The sequence below is a fragment of the Prunus dulcis genome, chromosome 1 (assembly GCF_902201215.1).
Source record: "Prunus dulcis chromosome 1, ALMONDv2, whole genome shotgun sequence".
Taxonomy (NCBI): Eukaryota; Viridiplantae; Streptophyta; class Magnoliopsida; order Rosales; family Rosaceae; genus Prunus; species Prunus dulcis.
The window spans coordinates 41,633,132-41,657,256 of NC_047650.1; the positions used below are offsets into that span (position 1 = coordinate 41,633,132).

The following is a 24,125-nucleotide window of genomic DNA, read 5'->3' on the forward strand; positions in this document are numbered from 1 at the left end:
GAAGCTAAGGAGGGCGTGGCCCGCTGTGGCGTCGACTAGCTGGTCAATGCGGGGTAGGGGGAAGCTGTCCTTTGGGCAGGCCCGATTAAGGTTGGTGTAATCGACACACATGCGCCAGCCCTTTCTTGGTTTACGGACCATCACGACATTGGCCAGCCATGTAGGATAGTCAACCTCCCTGATGAATCCGATACTACTCAATCGATCCACCTCCGCCCTCATGGCCTCATAGCGCTCGGGATTATAAGAGCGGCACTTCTGGCGGACTGGTCAGACGGCAAGATTGACGCTAAGCCTATGGGATATGATGTCTGGTGATATGCCAGGCATGTCATTGTAGGACCATGCGAAGACTTCGGAGTTGAGGCGGAGGAAGGCGACTAGGTCAGAGCGAAGCTCTGGCGAGATGGAGGTGCCGATCCGGACCTGCCGATCCGGGATGTCGTCATGAAGGGTAACCAGTTCCAGGTCCTCCATAGGTTCGGCCTGTGGTGTTATAGACTCCTCCCTTGGGTCCTCAGGTGGTTCTGTGCCAGCTTGGGGAGGGGCGGGAGCCTGGGTTACCGCAAGGGCTTCACTCCTATGTTGGCGATTGGTGGATTTGACTGCTGAAGCGTAGCAGCTTCGGGCTCCGAGTTGGTCGCCGCGCACCGTGCTTGGGCCATTAGGTGTAGGGAACTTCAACAGCAGCATGTGCGTTGAAATAAAAGCCCTCATCTGGGCCAAGGCTGGGCGGCCAAGGATGACGTTGTAGGCTGTGGGGCAATCGACGATAAGGAAGGGGGTAGTGATCGTCGTCCGCTGGGGTGCGGCCCCAATTGATATAGGGAGATGAATGCTGCCAATGGGCTGGACCATATCACCCGAGAAGCTCACAAAGGGTGTGATGCTTCGATAGAGTAGGTGAGACGGGACCTGGAGTTCATTGAAGACGTCGGCAAACATCACACTGACCGAGCTGCCAGTGTCCACGAGGATACGCCCAACGTCGAAGTTAGAAATGTCAGCACGGATAATGAGTGGATCATCATGGGGGAGGATTACATCACGCTCCTCCTCCTCGCAGAAGGTAATGGGGGCCCAGCCAGACCTTTGGGTCTTCGGCAAACGTCCATGTTCGGTGCTGAAGACTTGGTGCGCATAGGTGGAGCGGATATAATGTTTGATGGAGTATGGGCAGAGTATATAAGTCGTCGAAGCATATACAAGTCGTCGGCAGAGTATAGGCGATCAGTCTGGATCATAAAATGATCTAGGAACATCTGCTTCAGACTATCGAAGGAGTTGATGGTGCGAGGGTAGAGTCTATAGAGCCAATTCAGGGCCCCACCGCTGAGGGTGTAAGGGAAGAAGAGGCACATGCCTTCATCAGTGAGGCCTTTGCACCCAATGGCAGACTAGAAGGAGTGGATGTGGGTGAGAGGGTCCTCCGTGCCAGTGTAGAAAGGGATGCGGAGTGGCTGGATATCTTTCTCCTGGTGGTAGTGGGGAATACGTTCAGTAAAGGGCCCTGGTCGTGGTTTTGCCCTGAGGGGTTGATGGCTGCGATGTTGTTCGCTCTCCAGGCGCCGGACCTTTTCGAAGAGGAGCTTCATGGCTGGGTCGGCATGAGGAAGAATTTCAGGTGCCAAAGGCCTGGGGACGGGGCAAACAGGGGCTGGGGAATGTTTCCAATCTTCCAGCGTCTCAGTGTGGTAAGTTGGCCAGGTCTCTGAATTATAAAATTCCCAACTATCCGAGTCCCCGACACCTTCTCCGTCGGGTACGCAGACGGGGCCTGGTGAAGGGCCCAGGTGTGTTACCCGTGGGTCCTCGAGGTTGACAGGGATAGGGATCGGTCCTGGCTGACGGTCCGAGATGTGATCCCTGCAATCTTGATAGATCCTGACTGGCTCATGGGGCCGGTCCCTTGGTGAGGGAACGCAAAGGAGTTGTGACTGGGTTAGCTCCGGATAAAGGTGGTCTTTACACTTGCGGAGCCTAGATTGGGCGGGGGCGCTGTGGCTGGAATGTGCTAGCTGGTTCGGCTGAGTATGCCCAACGTTCTGGGTGAGGTCTTGTTGGGCATCCTGGGCGCGAGTCCACTCTTGGTTCCGCTTTAGAGCACGATGGTCGTACTCTAGCTCAGCATTCCGGCAATGAAGATGCTAGTATTTCTCCAACATATTAGTAATACTGTCGCTGAGGAGCTCTACTTTTGCCTGGAGAGTGGCATCTTTCGGAGATTTCCTTCGAGAAGTACCCTCGTGGGGGGTGTGGTGCTGGATATCGCGGCTATCCTCGGTCGGCATAGCAGAGTGTGGGGTGAAGAAGAGGCGACGGGGCCTAATGGGTGAAGGAGCCAGCTGGGCTGATAGAGAAAGAGGGGATTCAAGTGTCGAATTCCCACAGACGGCGCCAAACTGTTGATGCTCAAAATGGCCCGGCCAATATTGAGTACAACTTAGTGATTAGGTATGCGGGGTCTTCAGCAGGGAAGAGGGCTGAGGCCCTTGGTGAAATAGGTTGGTGGGAGACCTGCAGAAGACAAAGTGGTAGAAGCGATCGTTAAGCTTCGGACACCGGTGTGGTGCCGGCCGAAGGCTCTCCGATGCCTAAGTCAGTTACAGGTAGTAATTCTGGCAGAGTAACAGTAAAAGTGGGAGAATAGTTACCTTTTTTACTTGGGTACTGTTTCCTATTTATAGGGAGGTGAATGTTGGAGCTTTGCACAAAGTTCCAATGTGGGACTTTGTGCAAGTCGTCGTGGTGGCGACACGTGTCCTGGAGATTAGGTTTGGCAGCTGGGAGCTTCGGCAGGTGTCTGGCACTTCGGAAGTGTGTCTTCCTTCGGCATGGGAGAAGGCGTGGCTGCCTTGGTGCTAGTCGCTTTGATGCTGGGTCTGCTCGGTTCATTATGGTGTAAACACATATCATCCTATTCGGCTGTTTCATGCTAGGATACACTTAGCTTCATTAGAATATAAACTACAAGAGCCGGCGAGGAGATTGTAGCTCAGTGGTTAGGAACATTCATTTAAATTTTTTCTTTTCGACTTGGCTAGCGCCTAAAAGTAAATCAAAGATTGTCCTCAATGTTCCGAATTAAAGCATGACTAATGCAAGAAATAAGATGGCTGAGGATGGTACATGGAACTCGCTTTTTCAATTTCCTTGAAATTATTCAAAAAATGAACTGATTTTTGGGGTGGGAATTTTTGCAGCCGATTTTTGGTTGAAAATATGCAAGATCATATATCTAAAACCTTCCAACTTATATTTTTTGTGATATTCATTATCCAAGTCCGTTTTTGGTTTACAACACATTATCTCCAATTTTCTATTATTTTATTTCTTCTCTTAACGCGCTGCCTCATGAAAACAACATAACCATTTCCTTTGTTAGCTCACACATTTTTCAGTTGCATTTAGGAGAGACTATGTTAGCGTATCATCTAGCAAATGCACATTTTATTCATGTGATGGTTTCTTTGTGTTAATTTTTTTTTTTTTCCAATACAAGCTATGGTCTAAATTATAAAGGAGAGAGAGGTTTCACACACACACTCACACATATTACTAAGGTGCTGTGAGGATTCGAACTTGAGACCATTGATTTGTAAATTAAGATTATTTTTCACTGAGCTAGACTCCGTGAACTGTGTGTTTTTATTATTAAATTTCCTTAAAACGGAGTATATCATTAGAACCTGAATATCATAACTGTAGTACAAAGAAATACAAATAAAATGAAACTGATGGACCCTCAAGATTTATAGGCAAAACTCTACACAAGAGGAGCTTGGGGCTTGATCGACCATGTAGAGCTTATGTTTAAGCCTCACCCTTAGGGAGTCACTTAGCAGACTCCTTAGGAACGCCTTTGAGATTATCTTTGCAGACTCTTTAAGAGTGCCTTCCCCCTACTCAAAGTCAACATTTGAGAGTAGGAGAAATATCCATTCACATTCCCACCATTCCTGCATAAATGTACATCAATGATGATCATATCTATGATTTTCTCCTTCAAGAATTTGGTTTTATTTTTTTTTTTATGAAAAAAAATAATCCTGGGTGCCGTATGACCTTTCTTTTTGTTTTTTGTTTTTTGTTTTTTTTTGTTTGTTTTGAGAATAGAAATTTCATTAATATTCTAGGAACAGTGCAAAAGAACCTACACGTAAGAACGCAACCTCATTAAAATCTTCTCACAGAAAACCACATTGGAAACTCTCGGGTAAGAAAAAGTGTCACACATGCATTCAACTACCAAAAGAGTCAAAAGAAACAAAGACCAAACAAAATAACACAGACCACAACTACAAGCCCAACAAATAACATCCTGCCATAACGTAATACTGCCAAAGAAGAACTCCTATTCTCGCATAATTCTTTGAACAATGTTGAAAAGGAAGAGCATGTGGACCACATTCATAACGTCTTAATGAAAATAGACCTATATCTAAGAAGCCCTTAATTTTTGAGTTTAATGGGTTAATCTAGCAATGACTCAACAGTTAATCAACAACTCATGAGTCTCAGTACTAGCAGCAAGGCCATCCTGCCATACACCTACCTATTCTGTCTCTAATAAGACCCCCACCTCCAATTCTTCTAATTGATGACCAATATCATAGCAAAAGAGAAAAGGTGAGAACCCAAATCTCAATACATTTATTAGTTTTGTAATGGGTATTTTTGTAACAAAGTGGGCTGGGCAGGTTTTGGGTTGTTATGTGAAAAATTGTGTTTGGGTATCTAGTAATATTATTGCAATGGCAGTTTTATAAATTGTACAATTTTCAAGGAGGTGTGAAGGTATGTTGCTGCTTATGCTGACACGTGCCTGCTATCCACAGAACTCAAGAGTGCACCAGAATGTGACATGTGGGGCTTTGGGACAGGTGGTGGTCTCTGCGTGGCTCTCTCATTCGAGTCATCTAATCACCAAATCTTGAAGTAGATTTCCTACCGAAATTTGTAACGCTGTAATAGATTTGGGTCATCTTACCAAACCCCAGCCCAAAAAAGGGTCTCCACACTGGAGTTTTGGCAAGTGCTGTTGTTTTAACCGGCATTGGGGTGTTGGTCCAAATTCAAGGGTGAGGTAGGTGTGCAAGGCACGTGAGTTGTTAATAGTGTATGTGAATTAGTTAGAAAAAGTGTAATAGTGCTGTAGCTTAAAAGATTAAGAAATACAGAAATCAATATTGCAATTTCTCTCTGCTTCATCATGGCTTCTTCTTCCTCCATCAACATTGATTGCTTGCTCGGTATGGTTATCATTCTTCTCAGTTGTGAGAATGTGAAGGTAAAGAGTCCCCACATTGGAAAGTTAAGAAACCTAACAAGGGCTTATAAGGAGTTGGGTTACTCCCCCCATTGCCAATTAGTTTTGAGGTGAAACCTCAACTTCCTTCATCAGTGACAACAATTTATTGAAATGGAGTCATCAACTCCCCTCAAAAGTCCCGATTTGGATGAGGATCCGGATTTCTCTCTCTTTCCTTCTTCTTCAAGTCTCTTCCTTATACTTCTCTAAATATGTTGGTATCAGCACCCTCAGTGGTTTAAACATAATCAAACGATTCTATCCTCCTTCTCTTTGATTTTCTTCCCTTGTTCTCTCTGTTTCTTGAAATGGAGTCATCAACTCCCCCTGAAAAATTCAGATTTGTTTCCAAATCATACAAATGAGGATCCGGATTATCCATATTTTCCTGCATGACTTTGACCCATTCTAGATGAACCCTGGTCTTCTTCACTCTCACAAAATCAACATCATCAGGCCTTACAAGAATCGATACGTGGTCACCGCCTTCCAAACGGAGCACATCGTTTGACAATTGTCCCTGCCAAAGATAACGGTCTATACGGTAAGGTTGTACGGAGGCAAATGCTATCTTGGTGTGCAAAGCAGTTTGTTTGGTAAGATTTCTAACGATAATGCCAAAAGGACCTTCAAGCTCTCGGACAAAAAGAAAAGAATAGTAAACGAAGCATATAGTCAACCCTTTTAAATCACGACCCATGATTCTTTGAGGAACTTCAAAGAAGACGATATTGTCCACATCATTGACGATTTTGAACCACTCAGGAATATCATAAATTCCATTCAAATAAATTCCACCAAATCCGCAAGAAGTCCATCTCTGCACACCAGAAGCAAGACAGTCTTATACAGGCTAGCATATATCATTACATGGGTCGCATCTGCAGCTGTGCCTCTGTGTTTGTGTGTAAAAGAGAGAGAGAGAGAGAGAGAGACCTGTGTGTGTAAGTGTGAGAGAGAGAAAGAGATTGACCTATAGGATGTTGTTCCTAAAATCGGCAGTCAGATTGGTGCAGCCTTCCATATGAATCCTTGTCATGGAGTTTAATGACTTATCCAAGCCTGGAACCTCAGTGAGTTTGAACGAATCACAGAGATACAATTCTCTCATATTCGACATTTTTGAAAAATCTGAAATTATTTTCAATTTTGGGCAGCCATTTGCTTTCAGAACATACAAATTGGTTGGTAAATCTGGGATTGCACGAAGAAATTTGCATGCATTTACACACAAGACCTTGACCTTGAGTATATGTGTATGTAATAATAATAATAATAATAATAATAATAATAATAATAATAATAATAATAATAATAATAATAATGTGTTATTAGTATTACAATATAATATATGCATCTTATACATTGATGAATATAAGACTAGCTAATCTTCTCTTTCTACCTGGGCTTAGTAGTCCCTTCCTAAAGAGGTGTTTTTGGTGGGTCCGGTATTAGCAATCTCATCTAAGACTAGAATTAAATGAAACAAATATGGTATTAAATTTAGTCCAAATCAGTCCAAACCAAGCCTGTGTACCAAACGACCCCCTAATGTTTTCAAAAAAGAAAAAAAAAAACGTTTCCAATATCAACTAACACGAATTTCAGGCTAATCAGGAAAAAAAATTAAAAATTAAAAAAAAATTATTATGTCTACATTGTTTCTATCCTTTGCAAAGGTTTGCAAGTCATCATTCTAATAATAAGTGATTTTCTTATCAAATAGGTTGGACTCCCTAAAATTTTTTTATAATTACTTATTACGCCAAATAAACAATGTCAAACGATTACTTAGATATTTTTGTACTTTGAGAGAGAAGTAACTGTACAGAGGTGAATGCACTTGACTTTGTACAAGGCGAGAAAAAGGTCTTCAAACACGTCAGCTTCGAGCTTCTGAAAAACGACTCTTTACCAGATAGAGAGACTTCGGGGAGGGAGAGAGAGAGAGAGAGAGAGAGGACTCGGATTTCTCGGGGGGACATAGAGAGAGAGTGAGAAGAGATAGGCTGAGCGAGAGAGATAGACATAGAGGGAGAGAGAGGCTCACAGAGCGAGCTAGCTTTCAGGAGTCAAGGCTTCTGAGTGAGGGGAAGAAGAAGAAGAAGAAGAAGCTTCTTTGATGTGTTGGGGTGCCAATCTAAAGTGGAAGAAGAAGGCCTCTAATGTATTGAGGTCGGCGGTCTGGGCTGCCGATCTGTGTTGAATGGATAGTTTGGTAGAGATGCTTCAACGACATAGGGTGGCTGAAAAGGGTTTGAAGAAAGTGAAGGAGGTGATTCAGCTCTACAGTTATTATTTTCTTCCACTGAGTTCTGAGTGCTCTGTTATGTTTGATTCCTTTTGATTGTTACGTTTAGGTGTTAATTCGCTGGGTTTAGCTTAAAATTTGGGTAATTTAGGGTTAGGTTTTAAGAATTTAAAAGTCTGATTAGGGTTTGGTTGGAGGGATTTCTTGTTCTTTCTCTTCTTCATGTTCAATTTTGGTGAATTTCAGATTAAATTCCTGAAATTGTGGAGTTTTTTTTTATTTGTTCATCCTATATTTCCACCCGATGTGTTGATTTTGACATATTTAGCCAATATCCGATGGGTTGCTACGGTTTTTTTTGGGGTGAATTGGTGAAGTGTTTGTCTACCTCAATGTGGTTGGTCATGCTGCACTAGGTAATGAGCAATATTATTTGGTGCTTTGTTGCCACAGTAGAACCTCATAGGACTATAATGTGCTTGGTCGTCGTTGTAAATTTTTTTTTCCAGTAATCAGTAATATTGTGTGCTTAGTTTTTTAATGGAATTTCTTCTTTGTTCGTTTATTTTTTATTTTTATGCTTATTTATGTTTGCATTTGATGCTCTAACATGTTTTCGTAATGTAGGAAACCAAGTAATATCAACTTAAGTGGCTCAATTATCATGGAAGCATGCAATTGTATTGAGCCACAATGGCCAGCTGATGAATTGCTGATGAAATATCAGTACATCTCGGATTTCTTCATTGCACTTGCTTATTTCTCCATCCCTCTGGAGTTGATCTACTTTGTCAAGAAATCCGCAGTGTTTCCATACAGATGGGTCCTTGTTCAGTTTGGTGCTTTCATTGTATTGTGCGGAGCTACGCATCTTATCAACTTGTGGACTTTTAGCATGCATTCAAGAACTGTGGCCATAGTAATGACCACTGCTAAGGTTTTAACTGCTGTGGTTTCATGTGCAACTGCCCTCATGCTTGTACATATTATTCCTGATTTATTGAGTGTTAAAACTAGAGAACTATTCTTGAAGAACAAGGCTGCAGAGCTTGATAGGGAAATGGGTCTTATTCGTACACAAGAGGAAACTGGTCGACATGTCAGGATGCTGACCCATGAGATCAGAAGCACTCTTGATAGGCATACTATACTTAAGACCACACTTGTCGAATTAGGTAGAACTTTGGCATTGGAAGAGTGTGCCTTGTGGATGCCGACACGTACTGGCTTAGAGCTTCAACTATCCTATACACTCCGTCAGCAGAATCCAGTAGGATATACTGTACCCATTCATCTTCCTGTGATCAATCAAGTATTTAGTAGCAACCGCGCTTTAAAAATATCTCCTAATTCTCCTGTGGCAAGAATGAGGCCACTTGCAGGAAAGCACATGCCAGGGGAGGTTGTTGCTGTTCGTGTCCCACTCCTCCATCTCTCTAACTTCCAAATTAATGACTGGCCAGAGCTCTCAACAAAACGCTATGCTTTGATGGTCTTGATGCTTCCCTCTGATAGTGCAAGGCAATGGCATGTCCATGAGTTGGAACTGGTTGAAGTAGTTGCTGATCAGGTAACAAACCACAATGTGTATCTTTTGACATAATGTGTGACGAGTCCCCCACATTTGGACCTGATTGGAAGCTTCCATTGGCTAATTGAGTTGCTATTAGGTTCTATTTTAATTTTTCTTGCTGATATGTTTTAAGGGCCACGGTTGTACTCTGTAATTTTCCAAAAAAAAAAATTTCGATGTGATGTGACTTAGTCCTTGTTATGGTTTCTTCGAGTTTTAGTTTAGTTTCAATACTTTCTGATTTGGAATCCAAATCCTAAGTGATTGTATGTTTCAAGCGGAAATATGCGATGTGTAGAAAATTAGCGGCAACATAAGAAATTTTAGGTGAAAAATAGAAACAGGTACTAACGGAGTTATCAAGGATAGTATTGGCATCTGGTACTATGAAGTTGGACTTGATGCTTGTGGTGTCACCAGAACTAAGAAGTTGTTAGGGAAGTTTTAGTGTTGATTTAATAGAAGATTCATTTGTTGTTATAAAGTTTTCTTCACATAGAAGCTTCTGGTCCGGTGCATGGGTGATAATGCATGGATTGAGGTTAAGATTTGCCCTAGGGTCAACCCTAACCAAGTGAAGATCCTATTTCGCAAGGTTGGAATCTCGTTCAGCTAATCCTTAGACAGTAATCTTTTGTTTAGCATGAAGTTGCATCAGATCTCAGGAAACTATCATATAATTTGTAGTTAATTGTTGCAAAGATGAACCTGGGAAATGAATTGCATTTTTGAGAACTATGGTTGTAATATAGAAGAAAGGTAATTAAACATAGAAAAACAACTTATAAATGTAAGGGAAAAGGCAAAGGACTGGGCAGCGCTATGGGCTTCTGTTTCTCCTATCTTTAGGAATATCTTTCAAACATTTTGCTTGATTGGAAAGCCCAGTGTCTTGATTAGGATTGGTTTCTTCTCATAGTTGTAGATGTCTGTACTAGTTTTCCTGTTTTTTTTTTTGTTATTGGTGGATTACCTGCCCACTTTTCTATATGGTTTGCTATGAAATAAAGTTTCTCCTTTTCAAAAATAAATAAATAAATAATGACATATTTCTTATGTGAGGATGTCCTTTACCTGTTTATTGCTTGCTGTAATAATGTATGGTTTTATTAATTATAATATAAAGAAGCACTAATTTATTTACTCTTACTGTTGAGTTGCTGATTCAGGTGGCAGTTGCTCTGTCACATGCTGCAATATTAGAAGAGTCAATGAGGGCAAGGGATCTCCTTATGGAGCAAAATATTGCACTTGATCTGGCCAGGAGGGAAGCGGAAACTGCAATTCGTGCTCGCAATGATTTCTTGGCTGTTATGAACCATGAGATGAGAACTCCCATGCATGCAATTATTGCCCTTTCTTCCTTGCTGCAGGAAACTGAGTTGACACCTGAGCAGCGCCTGATGGTGGAAACAATCTTAAAGAGTAGTCACCTTTTGGCTACCCTCATAAATGATGTATTGGATCTTTCAAGGCTTGAAGATGGCAGCCTTCAGCTTGAGATAGCAACTTTTAACCTCCACTCTGTATTCAGAGAGGTTGGATTTCGTGTTTCTGGCACATGAGTTAATTTAGATTTCATTGAAGCATTGCATTAATTTTTTTAGCAGTTTGCTTCAGTTAGATCTGTGGTTTTCAATTGCAGGTTCATAATTTGATTAAGCCTGTTGCATCTGTCAAAAAGCTATCGGTTTCATTAAATTTAGCCGCAGATTTGCCAGTGCAAGCCGTAGGTGACGAAAAGCGCCTCATGCAAATTGTTCTAAATGTTGTTGGGAATGCTGTGAAGTTCTCCAAAGAAGGGAGCATCTCAATCACAGCTTTTGTTGCAAAATCAGAATCTTTAAGAGATTTCCGTGCTCCTGAGTTTTTTCCGGTGCAAAGTGATAATCACTTTTATCTGCGTGTACAGGTTTGTTTTTTCAAATGCTTGATTGAAATCATTCCATCTTTGGAAGACTATTCTGTTGATTTAAAGTTAGTATTGTGTTTACATTCTCGTTTACCGCTGTAGGTAAAAGATTCGGGATCAGGAATAAATCCGCAGGATATTCCAAAGCTATTTACCAAATTTGCCCAAACTCAGTCATCAGCTACTCGAAATTCTGGTGGTAGTGGACTTGGCCTTGCAATTTGTAAGAGGTACTTTTGTGTTTTATCATATCCAGCTTGATTGAGTTCTAAAGTCCAATCAAACCACAAAACATAAAGGGGGACTTATAGTTTTGGTCCTATAGTCCGGCAATGCGTGAGGGACTGTTATTGAGCTGTGAAAGACACAAATTACCATCTTAACCCCACACATGAGCTTCGTGAGCATCGTGTGAAGATTCCATGAGTGTAACATTAGAAAATCTGATTTATTTTTTACTGCTAGCATTAACAAACTATAGGGATTTTGATTGCAAAAAATTGAAACTATAGGGCCCAAATCGAAAAGTGACCCAAAATACAGGGATTACAATTATAGTTTCCCCTGAAAAAAGAATGCGAAAAGGAAAACTGTGAATTGAGCATGTATTAGCTATATTACCTGCTTTTTAAGCATTTCAAGATTTGTAGAGTTTGAATCAATATTTCTAAGAGATATTTCAATAAAGATGCAGTTGTAATGCAATTTGTTTTCTATGATGTGATCAGGTTTGTAAATCTTATGGAGGGGCATATTTGGATTGAAAGTGAAGGTCCTGGAAAGGGATGCACTGCCATTTTCATTGTGAAACTTGGATTTGCAGAGCGTTTGAATGAATCTAAGCTGCCTTTTGTGACTAAGGTGCAAGCAAATCATGTACAAACGAACTTTCCAGGGTTGAAAGTCCTTGTCATGGATGATAACGGGTCAGTAACATAGCAACTTTACCACTCTTGATTTTTAGATGCAGTTGTCCCTCTTGCAATATTTATTTTCCAAAGGGTACGAGGCTATAATCAAGGTAAATTGGGTATGATTTACTCTATTCTTATCTTTCTGGGAGATGTAACAGATTGGACTTGGGAAATGATAGACCTGGACTTAGTGGGTGCATTAATTTGATATTTAGTAGTTTGTTGTTTCATAATGTCTGAATCGATAATTGATGTCATCAACAGAGTAGAAGCTTGCATATATTGGTGTAACCCTTGTAAATGAACAGGCTTTACATCTTATAGAAGATGCAGTTTTAGCTATTGGTGACCTTTATGCAATTCAAGGTCTAATGCCTCGTTTTTCTTCTTTAATTTAATTCCCAATCATGACTCAACCACTTTTGTGGGTTTGTCCAAGGTTATCCTACCGTTAACTCTATAGTACTGAGGGCTCGTTTGGGAGTGCTTCTTCCTGAAACACTTATGCCAGTGGCACTTATGCCAATAGCGCTTCTAGAATGAAGCAATTTGTTGTTTGGTTGTCACATATAAAAGTGCTTTTATACTTTGTAGAAGTGCTTTTGATATTTTGTCGAGTGTTTGGTTGCTAAAATAAAAAGTGCTTGTAAGATTATTTTATATTAGAGTACCAAATTATCATAAGACATTATAATCATAGTAGAACCACATATAAGATAAATACTTGAATCTTTCAACATGCAATTTGAGAATGCTTTTTCCAGTTCCACTTTAGTTCAGCAAATAATCATAGTTTCTTTGATTCCCAAACAGTTAACAGATTGAAATGTATATAACCTTCTTGGTTGGCTCAGGAATTTCCAGACTCTATGACAACTTGTGTAGCAAATCTGCTGCTTCTAAAGAAAGCAAATGGTGGAAGAAATACATACTTTTGTAAAATCAATCAAAGTTTAACTGAAAGTATCTGTTATACTGCACATCTGTAATAGCCATATACAATCAACAAACAAAAACAACACGTGAATCTAGGCCCTGAAGCAATGGAAATAGTTTGAATTTTACATGAGAGTAAAAATCCATTAGTCAATTTCAATCACTACAAGTTATGAACAATTCATGAAAATCACCTAATATAAACCGTCAATTCAACGAAGACCACAACAAACTTTACTTATGAACCAAAACAAAAGGAAATTATCGAAGTCCAGGCATACGAATTAAAAACAAAAAATAAAAAGAGAAAACCCAAACCATGGAACAATAACAACAAAGGCAGAGAAGATCCAGTGTGATCCAAAAAGTAATCATAGAAGAACAGGGGCCAATTGAGATAAGGAAAACCAAAAACAAAGAATACCCCGACTTATAAAAACATTAGGATACAATCTGCCAGAGGAGCAACGGTGGCCATGGCCAGATCTTCTACTTCTCCTTTATCCAAAATATTACTAAAAGCCCTTAGCCAATGGGTTCTACCACAGTGCTGGTTACTTCCCCCTTTCCCTCATGGCACCCCCGTTCGAAACCCCATATGTGCATGTTGGTGCTTGAGCCCCCTCCCCTAGCCTATCGTTGTATCAACACCCCAAAAAAACAAAAAAAGACCCCCTTAATCCCATAGAAAGGTAACCCAGGTTTTAGCCAACGGAGAGAGAAATGCCGAGGGTGAGAGATAGAAAGAGCACGTCGGAGTCTGGGAGAGATAGAACAAAGAAGGGTATTTTGGCATTTCAAGAAAAAAAGAGGAGGGGTTGGCTATTTGCCACATTTTAAATTTGTCATTAAAGGAAGCCAAGTGTTTTTGCCCAGCAGCACTTCTAAGAAGAAGTAACTCTCATGTGCTTCTTGAAAAACCACTCCAAGTGCTTTTGAAACTAACCCAAAGCACTTTTACCATTTTTGCCGAACATCATTATGACCGGACGGAAGTGCTTTTACCCATTTAGAAGCGCTTTTAGCATTTTCAAAAGCACTCTCAAACGAGCCTTGACTGTCCTAAAGCCAGAGTTACCTAATGTCCAGAATTTCCTGTCACAGTTTTCCGGTGAGCCATCCATTATTTGGAAGTATAGCTTAACCTTAATGATCTTTTTGGATTAACTTTTGAGAGGGTGAATTTGCAGTTCTCTCTGTCTTCCCTTTTGCATGTCCCTTCAGACCTTTGTTGACTTAGTTATGAACAAGTCTTCACATATATTGAAATTAAGACGAGCAATATATATTGTCAGACATAGTAATTGAAAAATGGTGTGAAAACTCTGGAATTTTTTAGTCGTATTTGAGTTCAGTGAACTATATTGTAATTATGATTTCGGAATATGTATTGTCTCTGAGTGCTGTAATTTTTCTTCTTTTCTTTTCAATGGTTTAGGGTCAGCAGGTCAGTGACAAAGGGACTCCTTGTGCACCTGGGATGTGATGTAACAACTGTAAGCTCAATTGATGAGTTCTTGCACGTTATTTCGCAAGAGCACAAGGTGGTGTTTATGGATGTGTGCATGCCTGGAATTGATGGTTACGAACTTGCTGCCCGGATACATGAAAAGTTTACAAAACGTCATGAACGGCCAGTATTAGTAGCACTTACTGGAAATATAGACAAGATGACAAAGGAGAACTGCATGAGGGTTGGTATGGATGGAGTTATACTGAAACCTGTCTCAGTTGATAAAATGAGGAGTGTTTTATCGGAACTGTTGGAGCATCGAGTTTTATTTGAGGCTATGTAAGATATAGGAAATTGTTCTAGCGAAGGAAAGATTTCAATGGAAAATTGAAATGAAATCTTCCTCCGGCAATTTGCAGTATCGCATACACAGAACATGGCATTGTTGCAATACAATAAAAGCTGTAGCAATGTCACCAAAGAGAAGCAAGATGAACAATAACCCAATTGTGTAAACTGATGCCCCACATTTTGTTGGAAAAAAAAAAAATGTTGGTTGTGATTGCTTGCTACACTAATTTTTAATATATGGATGATAGTGTTTCTCACCTGAATTCAGGCTGTTAATTTATTGAGTAAAAGGTTGTGTTTTTTTCCGCAACTTGGAAGAAAAATATTTGGTTGTGGCTTACTGGCACTCTTCATTTTAGATGTGGAGCACCGTGAGATATATTTTTATTCATTGATTATAAATCTCACAAAATGCTATGAGAGGCAGAAACCATTGCTGGAATTTGTATGATAAAGCTCACTTTCGTCTCAGCTAGGCCTAATCTTCGTCATCAATTAGACTATAGACCATGCTCGTTCACTTTCATGCTGAATAACAACGAAAATCATGTGTTGTTTTAGCACTGTTGTTGTAGTCTATTTGAGGTCGAGTTATTAGGAAACATGTAATTATTGATTCTCTTAGCACAAGTACCATGCGCAAATCTTTGTATTCTTCGTGATATTGGGGTTAAAGAGGGTCGAGCCAAAGCTCCTCCTATTCTTGTGGTGATTTGACTACCTCCTCCAATTGTTTGGATTAATGTGAAGGCGTATGGCGCTGCTTGTGCTACATCTGGTTCAGTTAGTTTCGGAGGTATTTTTCGAGGTCATTTTGACAATTTTTTAAGTTGGTTTGCGGCTTCTCTTGGCCTTCCTTTTTCTTTTGACGCTTAATTGCATACAATCATTCAAGTAGTGGATTTAGCAAACTAAATCCATATTTGCAAGTTAGGTTGTTTAACTGTGTTGCTCTACTCTCCCAAATGCATATTCGTGTCACCCATATTTTCCATAAGGGTAATCATGTTGTTGATTGTTTAGCTTTCTTCATTATTTATTTTTGTTCATGTGCTCTTTTGAGTTATTATTACTGATTCTGACGTTAGCGCTTTCTAGCTACTAAATTTTAATGCGAGGTTTTGGTTCTTGTACCCCGTTGTATTAGTTTTTTTATATCCAATATATATGAGGAGGGGCGGGGGGCTCTTAGAAGTTTAGGTCCTTTATTCTTTGGGATTAAAAGTGGATGGTTGCGTCTTGTGATCTTTATTGAGGAGTTAATCTCACCTAATTCATATTAATAATAATAATAAAAAGATGAATTTTAAAGATACTTTAGAAGCTATCTCAATGAATCAATAATGGGAATTCAAATCGGGATGGGTACGGATGGAGAATTCAAGTATCTATCTTACACTCCTAAGTCCATCTCCTGCCATGAGGGCCAAACTCAAATTTTAGGATTATAGCCCCAAAAATCTTCTCTAAACATGTATTGGGTCAGACTGAAATATTGGGTGGAATTTGGCCCAACTTTCCAGTCCGGGTGGAACTTCTGTGGGCCCCAAGTCGAAGCCAACTTGCGTAGCATGTGAAGGAATGGTAGGACAAGGCCAACTTGCGTAGCATGTGAAGAAATGGCAGGACAAAGCCAACTTGTTAGACAGGTGGAAGGCTCACATCAAAGGGACGTTAGAATCCAACAGCTCCCTTTGAAAACCAATTGTGCATCTTCTTGTTTTTTTAAAAATTCTTTATATAATCTCTGGAGCCTTTTAAAGCTGGCCACGTGTCAAGCAATGGGAACCAACTTTTTGTGATTTTTCAAGCTTTCTCAAATAGATATAAACGGAACAAATTTTTTTCAACTTGATTTTGACGAGAAAAAGAAGATCCAATGGTCGAAATTAAAATCAAATGGTTAAAATAATATTTTTAATTTATCTAAATGAGATCCCACTCTCAAACTCTACAATCATTCTCATTTTAATTTTAAGTGGAAAAAAAAATGTTATGTTTATGGAATTTCAAATTTTTTTATATTAAAATGTTTAGAAAATTAATTCACAAATGTTGAAACAAAAATAATGTCAAGAAAAATTAATGACAAAAAATTTAAGGGTTAATCATTCTTAAATAATTTAATAAAGTTGCGGACTTAAATTATGAGTCTACAAGGTTAAAGGAAAAAAAATTTTGAATTCTAAAAATACATAAATAATTATATTTTAAAAGGTAAAAATTTGAGTTTAGCCCTAATATGATTGGAGATGGCCTAATAAGGAGCAACCTATTGAGCTTCACATTCGAGTGTTCCAATACAATAACAAATTTATGTTGCATGTGGATACAAAAGAGCTAATTTTCAACGGATGGGGACTTTTGACGAGACATTCTTCACAGGCACTGCTGTTAATTCTTGGAATTAACCACATACGACACATTTCTTCTTCAATTGTGACTTGGTCTGAGTTGCTAATGCATGAAAGCGCATACGTAAAGAAGCTCATCGCATTTTCTTGGCATTCACCATATGACACATTTCTTCTTAAATGAAACTCATGTTTTTAGAAAGATTCCCTTTATTTCATGCCGTGTACAATGTCAAGACCCATCACACCAAATGCATAAACACCATAATAATGAGCCATTCTTATAGTTTGGTTCTTTATATTGAGAAATATGTTCTTGCTTATATTTTTACGAGTCTTTTTTGTTTAAAAAAAAAATTTCTGAGCTTTTACGTGTGGACTTCTCAAAATAAAAATTCATGAAATTGCCATTCCCCGTATTAGTAGAAAAATAGAACCCACATTGTCATGTCACCGTTTAACAGTTGTACTCATGGTATTGTGTTGTGTATGAGTTTTGTAGGATCTTACATAATTAACATTTAAAATTTGAAAGGTTTTACATAGTTAACCCTAAACTCTTCAAAAAAAATAATCATAATAGAGTTTTTGTTTTTTGGGGGCAAAACAGTAGGATTCGTTGAAAACAGGGGAAAAAACACAGAATACGTACATTAAGTACACAGCCCAAATAAAAGTGCTTGCAATACAGAAATTCAAAAAAACATAAACCAGTAGACACAAGCATTACGAGACAGGAAGAACAAAGTACATGTTGAATCTCAGCTCATTGTTTAGATCATGGTAGTTTTACTTTCACTTTGTGTTGTATCTAGGAAAGAACTTATCCTCAACCACAACCAACCGTCCGGCTGTGTTCCTTTCACTAATTTTCTTTTGTCCCACACCCACACATTGACATGGGTGATGGACCCAAAGAACAGTCACCAACACTGTTCAACACGTCTCTTCTTTGCCTTGGGTTTTCTTGACTGCATACGACTCACCCCCTTCACTCTCATAAACGCATCAATCTTATTATGATATTGGAATTTTGATTGCAAACGCCATCATCATGCACATCCCATCATCCATCATCATACACCAATAATTCTTTCCCTACTCTTTCGCTGTTTTCGAGGAGGCCACTAATTTCCAAAATCTTGCTCGTAAAGCACTTTTGTCTCTGCTCCCAATCTCTCTTCTTCCTTCTTTCTTCCTATATCCTCTGCTTTTTTTATTTACTTCTTTTTCACTTTCCTTTCTTGGGTAGGTTTTTTTTCTTTTTCATCTTCATTTTCTTATTGAGTCTCTTAATTTACTGAGTGGTGAGCTTGAGGGGAGCACTTTTGTCTCTGCTCTCAACCTCTCTTCTTCCTTCCTATATCCTCTGCTTTTTTACTTCTTTTTCTTTTCCATTTCTTGGGTAGTTTTTCTTTTTCTGTTGTCATTTTCATATTTAGTCTCTTAATCAACTGAGTGATGGGTGGTTAGCTCTCAGTCTCAGCCCCAAAAGAAACATGTGAGTTTCTTTCAAGCGTACATGCAGTTGAATAGCTCAGCAGCTAAGCAAAGCAAGGGAAAGCAAAACAGAGTTCACTTTCTTCTTAATTCTGTAAAATTTTGTCACAAAGACCATCCATCCAGTTGATCCAAACTAAGCTGCTCTTCTTCATGAGAGATGGGATTTCTGAGCCATTCATTGCCCACTTCACAGTTCATGAAAATCTCTCACTTCCTCTCAGGTACTTAATCTTCTCTCTCACCTCTTTCAACTATAAATTGATATTGATTTCTGTTGTATTTCTTCATTCCCAGACTTTTCTTTCACTTTTCTGAGAATTTCTACTTGCTTCATCATTCCATCAACAAAAACAATGAATGTTTTTGGTATGGAAAAAAGAAAAAAAACAACAACAACAACAAAATCTGAATTTTTGTTGGAATTTGCAAAAATATAATTAATATTAGTTTTATTTTTCTTTGCTTAGTAGGCAATATAAAACCCAAATAGATTAATGAGTGACTTCAAAGGATAAATATCTTCTTCTCTTTACACACTAACAAAAGACAATTATTAGCAATCCACAGCTACAGACAAAATTGACGTTTTAACGTCACCCTTAGTCTTAAGAATTGCTTATTATATTAATTGTAACTGTAAAGCTTTTATTTAATTAATTATTTATTCTATTCGTATATATTATAGTATTTGTGGTTTAAATTAAAAGCTAAGTGTCGCAGACAATGATTTATGGGCGTTTTGTGATCAGCTGTTTCCAGGATGATCAGTCCACCCACCATCAAGTCCATGTACTAGCAATAATGGGGTGGTTGTGGATCCATTAAGCTAGATTTGCACAAGATTCCCTATTTTCTGCAATTGTCCGTTTTGCCCCTGCTATTTTCTGCAATGGCCACCCAAGTCCTACTTTCTTCCCTCCAGTTTTTGCTAGCGGCTTTCAAGTTGACCATTTTCCTCTCTTTGCTTTTCCCGCCTTGTATGGCTCTAAAGTTTGAAACTGAGGCCCTCCTTGATTTCAAAGGGCAGCTCAAAGACCCTTTGAGCTTTCTTGATTCCTGGAATGAGACAGCGGAGTCGCCTTGCGGTTTCTTCGGAGTTACTTGCGAATTGGGGAGAGTCAATGGAATTTCTCTTGACAACAAGAACCTCTCTGGTGAGATTTCACCCTCCATTGGTGTGCTGGACAGCCTCACCACGCTTTCGCTGCCTTTGAACAACATTACAGGAAGGCTTCCGGCGCAACTCACTCGTTGTGGCAACCTTAGAGTATTAAATCTCACCGGCAATAAAATGATGGGAAGAATCCCAGATCTTTCTGCACTTGCAAACTTGAAAATTCTTGATCTTTCAGCAAACTCCTTCTCCGCGGCGTTCCCATCTTGGGTGACGAATCTGACAGGGTTGGTTTCTCTGGGCCTTGGGGAAAATGACTTTGATGAAGGTGAGATTCCTGAGGGGCTTGGAAACTTGAAGAACTTGACTTGGCTGTATCTGGTGGCTTCCCAGTTGAGAGGAGAGATTCCGGAATCTGTTTATGAAATGAAGGCATTGCAGACGTTGGGTATGTCGAAAAACAAGCTCTCTGGGAAGCTCTCTAAGTCGATTTCCAAGCTACAAAGTCTCCATAAGATTGAACTTTTTTATAACAATTTGACTGGAGAAATCCCACCGGAGCTTGCTAATCTCGCCCTTCTGCGGGAATTCGATATCTCTTCAAACAAATTTTATGGGAAACTGCCTTCGGTGATAGGAAATCTGAAGAATTTAGTGGTTTTTCAGTTATACGGAAACAATTTCTCTGGGGAATTTCCAGCTGGGTTTGGAGATATGGAACACCTTTCTGCAGTCTCAATTTATGGAAACAGATTTTCTGGGGAATTTCCCACAAATTTTGGCAGATTCTCACCTTTGGCAAGCATTGACATATCCGAAAATCTGTTTTCAGGTGGTTTCCCAAAGTTTCTTTGTGAACAAGGCAAGTTACAATTTTTGCTTGCTTTGGACAACAATTTTTCTGGGGAGCTGCCAGATTCTTATGCTCACTGTAAATCTCTAGAGAGATTCAGAGTCAATCAGAATCGTTTGTCTGGGAAAATTCCAACTGAGGTTTGGTCACTTCCGAACGCGAAAATTGTCGATTTTAGTGATAACGACTTTAGCGGAGGGGTATCCCCCAGCATTGGGTTTTCAACCAGCTTGAATCAGTTGATATTGCAGAACAATAGATTTTCAGGTAATCTTCCACTGGAACTTGGGAAGCTGTCTACCTTGGAGAGGCTCTATTTGAGTAATAACAACTTCTCTGGTGACATACCTTCTGAAATTGGTGCGCTAAAGCAGCTGTCATCATTGCATCTTGAACAAAATTCTTTGACAGGACCAATACCATCAGAACTGGGAAATTGTGTTAGGTTGGTGGACATGAATCTTGCTTGGAATTCTTTAACTGGTAATATCCCCAGTACATTTTCACTGATAAGCTCTTTGAACTCTCTAAATCTGTCGGAAAATAAACTCACAGGTTCGATTCCAGAAAATTTGGTGAAATTGAAGCTAAGTTCTATAGATTTGTCAGGCAATCAGTTATCTGGAAGAGTACCGTCTGATCTTCTGACCATGGGAGGAGACAAAGCCTTCAATGGAAACAAGGGACTCTGCGTAGACCAATATTCCAGAAGCCGTACGAATTCTGGGATGAATATTTGCACTAAGAAGCCTAGTCAGAAAAAGGTGCTTGAAAATAAACTGGCTTTATTCTCCATTATAGCATCTGCATTGGTTGCTATTTTAGCTGGATTGCTGCTGGTCAGTTACAAGAACTTCAAGCTTGGTGAGGCTGACAGAGAAAATGATTTGGAAGGGGGGAAGGAAATAGATCCCAAATGGAAACTTGCATCTTTTCACCAATTGGAAATAGATGCAGATGAAATATGTGCTCTGGAAGAAGAAAATTTGATTGGGAGTGGCAGTACAGGGAGAGTGTATCGCATAGATTTGAAGAAAGGTGGCGGTACAGTAGCTGTAAAGCAACTGTGGAAAGCAGATGGCATGAAGCTTTTGACTGCAGAGATGGACATTTTGGGAAAGATCAGGCACAGAAATATATTGAAGCTTTATGCTTGTTTAGTGAAGGGAGGATCTAGTCTTCTGGTGTTTGAGTACATGCCAAATGGTAATTTGTTTGAAGCTCTTCACAGACAGATTAAAGGTGGGCAGCCAGAATTGGATTGGTACCAGAGGTATAAGATTGCTTTGGGAGCAGCTAGGGGAATTTCTTATCTGCACCATGATTGTTCACCACCTATAATTCATAGAGATATAAAATCAACCAATATTCTGCTCAATAACGATTATGAGCCGAAAGTTGCTGATTTTGGGGTTGCAAAGATTGCAGAGAACTCTCAGAAGGGTTCTGATTACAGCTCCTTGGCTGGCACGCATGGGTATATTGCTCCTGGTAAGTTTCAAACCTATAAAGCATATCCTGTTTCTTATTAACATCATTAATTCACGTGATTATTATATATTAATTTGTTATTATTTGAAACTACTAATTTGTAATGTCATTTAGCTTTGGTATTCTTGAAGCTAGTCCTTTTCGTGACATTTTTTTACAGCTCTAGAATTTTGATCTGCTCAAAAGATCTGCATGTTGCTTTCTTTTTTCTAGCAATATAATCTTTGTCTTACACTCACCGCTGTAAAAGAGTTTTCATTTTGATTAATTAGGTCCCCTATAGTTCAAGAATGGAAGATCTGTAGATAATCATGAACACCACTCCTGGAGCTGCCAGCAGTAGGACATACAATTTTCATGATCTTGCTTATCCTCATTGTTGTATAATGTTTATAGGTTTAATGCCCTAATGCTCAATACACTTATACTAATCTCTTAATTTCTTTACTTTTGAGTAAAATCTAGGAATTTAAATTCCAAATATTGGAGTTTTATTGTTGTCCTCTTAAAACATTTCCTTGGTATCATCTGGTTGGTAAACACTTTACATTCACGTACTCGTGTGTCTAAGCCTCCATTCATGCTTTAAACATGAATTCTTCTTCAGGAGCAATGCAGAGCTATCAAATTATTAAGTAAGCAGATACTAATTTAGTTATCAGAATTTCAAGTAATAAATAGTTTTGCATTTAGATTCAGAGATTTGGATGCCTAACAGTAGACTTTTGGAAACAAGACATCATACGTAGTTTTGCATTCTAATTAATATCTGTAAGAAATCCATGACTTGTTGTTTCCTTTCTTAGCAGTTGGTTAGATGTCTGTCAAAATCCCCTGTACGTCCTGCGTTTAAAATTGTTTCTACGAATTTGTATTCAAATTTTTTAACTGGTTTCCCTTGCAGAGCTGGCATATACTCCTAAAGTCAACGAAAAATGCGATGTTTATAGCTTCGGTGTTGTGCTGCTGGAGCTAGTAACTGGTAGGAGACCGATCGAAGAGGACTACGGGGAAGGAAAAGATATTGTTTACTGGGTTTCTACTAACCTCAGTGACCGTGAAAATGTTGTTAAAATTCTAGATGATAAAGTGGCAAATAAATCTGTCCTGGATGACATGATCAAGGTCTTGAAGGTTGCCGTTCTTTGTACTACCAAACTACCATCCTTGCGCCCTACGATGCGGGACGTTATCAAGATGCTTACTGATGCTGATCCCAGCACTTTCAGGTCTCCAAAGAGCAACTCCGACAAAAATGGGAAGCATTTCTCCAGTCATGAGTTACTTATTTAGCAGTAGCTATTTCAAGGTTAAAAAGCTTCATACAAGTGTTAATTTCTTTACAAGGCTTGTGATGTGTGTAAGTGAAGAATTTAAAATAAAATGCTTATTCAATCTACTGTTAAATGTAAGATCACTATGCAATGGAAATAGACGCTTGAATTAACCAATTTTGTGGAGAAAAAGTAAATTAAAATGAAATGTGAGTACAAGCAAAACATCATCCAGAAGATTCTGAATTATTTGTCACAGAAATCAAGAGAATCAAAATGATGATAAAGTTGTTCAAGTTGAGGATGTTTCTTGCAACATTCAAGATTCTGACTGACCATCACAGTTGGTAACGGCTCAAAATGATGATGGATGTTGCTAGGCACGGTTGGAAGTCACTGGGAATTTGTGACGCGGTGCTCGACGGTGGTTTGGTGATATGGCTGAAGACGCCAATAAACCCAATCCCCTATCGTAAATTCGCGTTATGTCCGGTTCTTATTAGCATACACACGCATACGATCTTGCGCAGCTTGTAGATTAACACGGAGTTGCTTAACTAGAGCATCTTGGTCTTGGAGGCCGGAATCAACATCAGCTACAGCAGTCGAACCAGCTATGTATGCGAGAATAGTGGGAAGCTCCTGCCCATAAAGAGGAATTTCTTTTAATGGTATAGCGTCCTTTTTTTATTTTTTTTTAAAATAGTAGAGCTGCGCGGTTGGATTTCGCAAATATAAAGAGTATAGCCGAGCGGCTGTACTCTGGTTTGATTTAATTTCTTTTAATAAATAGTATAGCCGCACGGCTATACTTAGCTATACTTTGTAAATATAA

At 39.4% G+C, this 24,125-nt stretch overlaps 2 protein-coding genes and 1 pseudogene across 3 annotated transcripts; 2 read left to right on the forward strand and 1 right to left on the reverse strand.

Annotated features, from left to right (window-relative positions):
- Positions 1-5,549: 5,549 nt before the first annotated feature.
- On the reverse strand, positions 5,550-6,553 carry LOC117620180 (annotated as a pseudogene).
- Positions 6,554-7,199: 646 nt separating this feature from the next.
- LOC117615271 (ethylene receptor) lies at positions 7,200-15,026 on the forward strand. 2 transcript variants are annotated; one of them, XR_004583984.1, is made up of 7 exons: positions 7,200-7,586; positions 8,190-9,132; positions 10,305-10,673; positions 10,781-11,047; positions 11,150-11,277; positions 11,776-12,068; positions 14,336-14,447. XR_004583984.1 is itself a non-coding variant. In XM_034344329.1 (7 exons), exons 2-7 carry the CDS (start codon positions 8,227-8,229, stop codon positions 14,691-14,693), a joined length of 2,226 nt encoding a protein of 741 aa, XP_034200220.1. In that variant the 5' UTR covers positions 7,200-7,586; positions 8,190-8,226; the 3' UTR covers positions 14,694-15,026. The 2 variants fall into 2 exon arrangements, 1 of the variants encoding a protein (XP_034200220.1); XM_034344329.1 differs by having other exon boundaries at positions 11,776-11,973; positions 14,336-15,026.
- Positions 15,027-18,049: 3,023 nt separating this feature from the next.
- Positions 18,050-23,467, forward strand: LOC117615272 (receptor protein-tyrosine kinase CEPR2). Its single transcript, XM_034344330.1, has 3 exons — positions 18,050-18,779; positions 19,308-22,016; positions 22,921-23,467. The coding sequence occupies exons 2-3, from the start codon at positions 19,448-19,450 to the stop codon at positions 23,307-23,309; spliced, it is 2,958 nt and encodes a 985-aa protein (XP_034200221.1). The 5' UTR covers positions 18,050-18,779; positions 19,308-19,447; the 3' UTR covers positions 23,310-23,467.
- The last annotated feature ends 658 nt before the right edge of the window (positions 23,468-24,125 follow it).

Bases quoted from the DNA above. Each gene is read 5' to 3' on its own strand.
- LOC117615271 (XM_034344329.1), top strand. From the start codon at position 8,227: ATGGAAGCATGCAATTGTATTGAGCCACAATGGCCAGCTGATGAATTG. The intron at 9,133-10,304 runs GTAACAAACCAC...TTGCTGATTCAG, and splicing joins TTGAAGTAGTTGCTGATCAG to GTGGCAGTTGCTCTGTCACA. The intron at 11,048-11,149 runs GTTTGTTTTTTC...TTACCGCTGTAG, and splicing joins ACTTTTATCTGCGTGTACAG to GTAAAAGATTCGGGATCAGG.
- LOC117615272 (XM_034344330.1), top strand. From the start codon at position 19,448: ATGGCCACCCAAGTCCTACTTTCTTCCCTCCAGTTTTTGCTAGCGGCT. The intron at 22,017-22,920 runs GTAAGTTTCAAA...TTTCCCTTGCAG, and splicing joins GCATGGGTATATTGCTCCTG to AGCTGGCATATACTCCTAAA.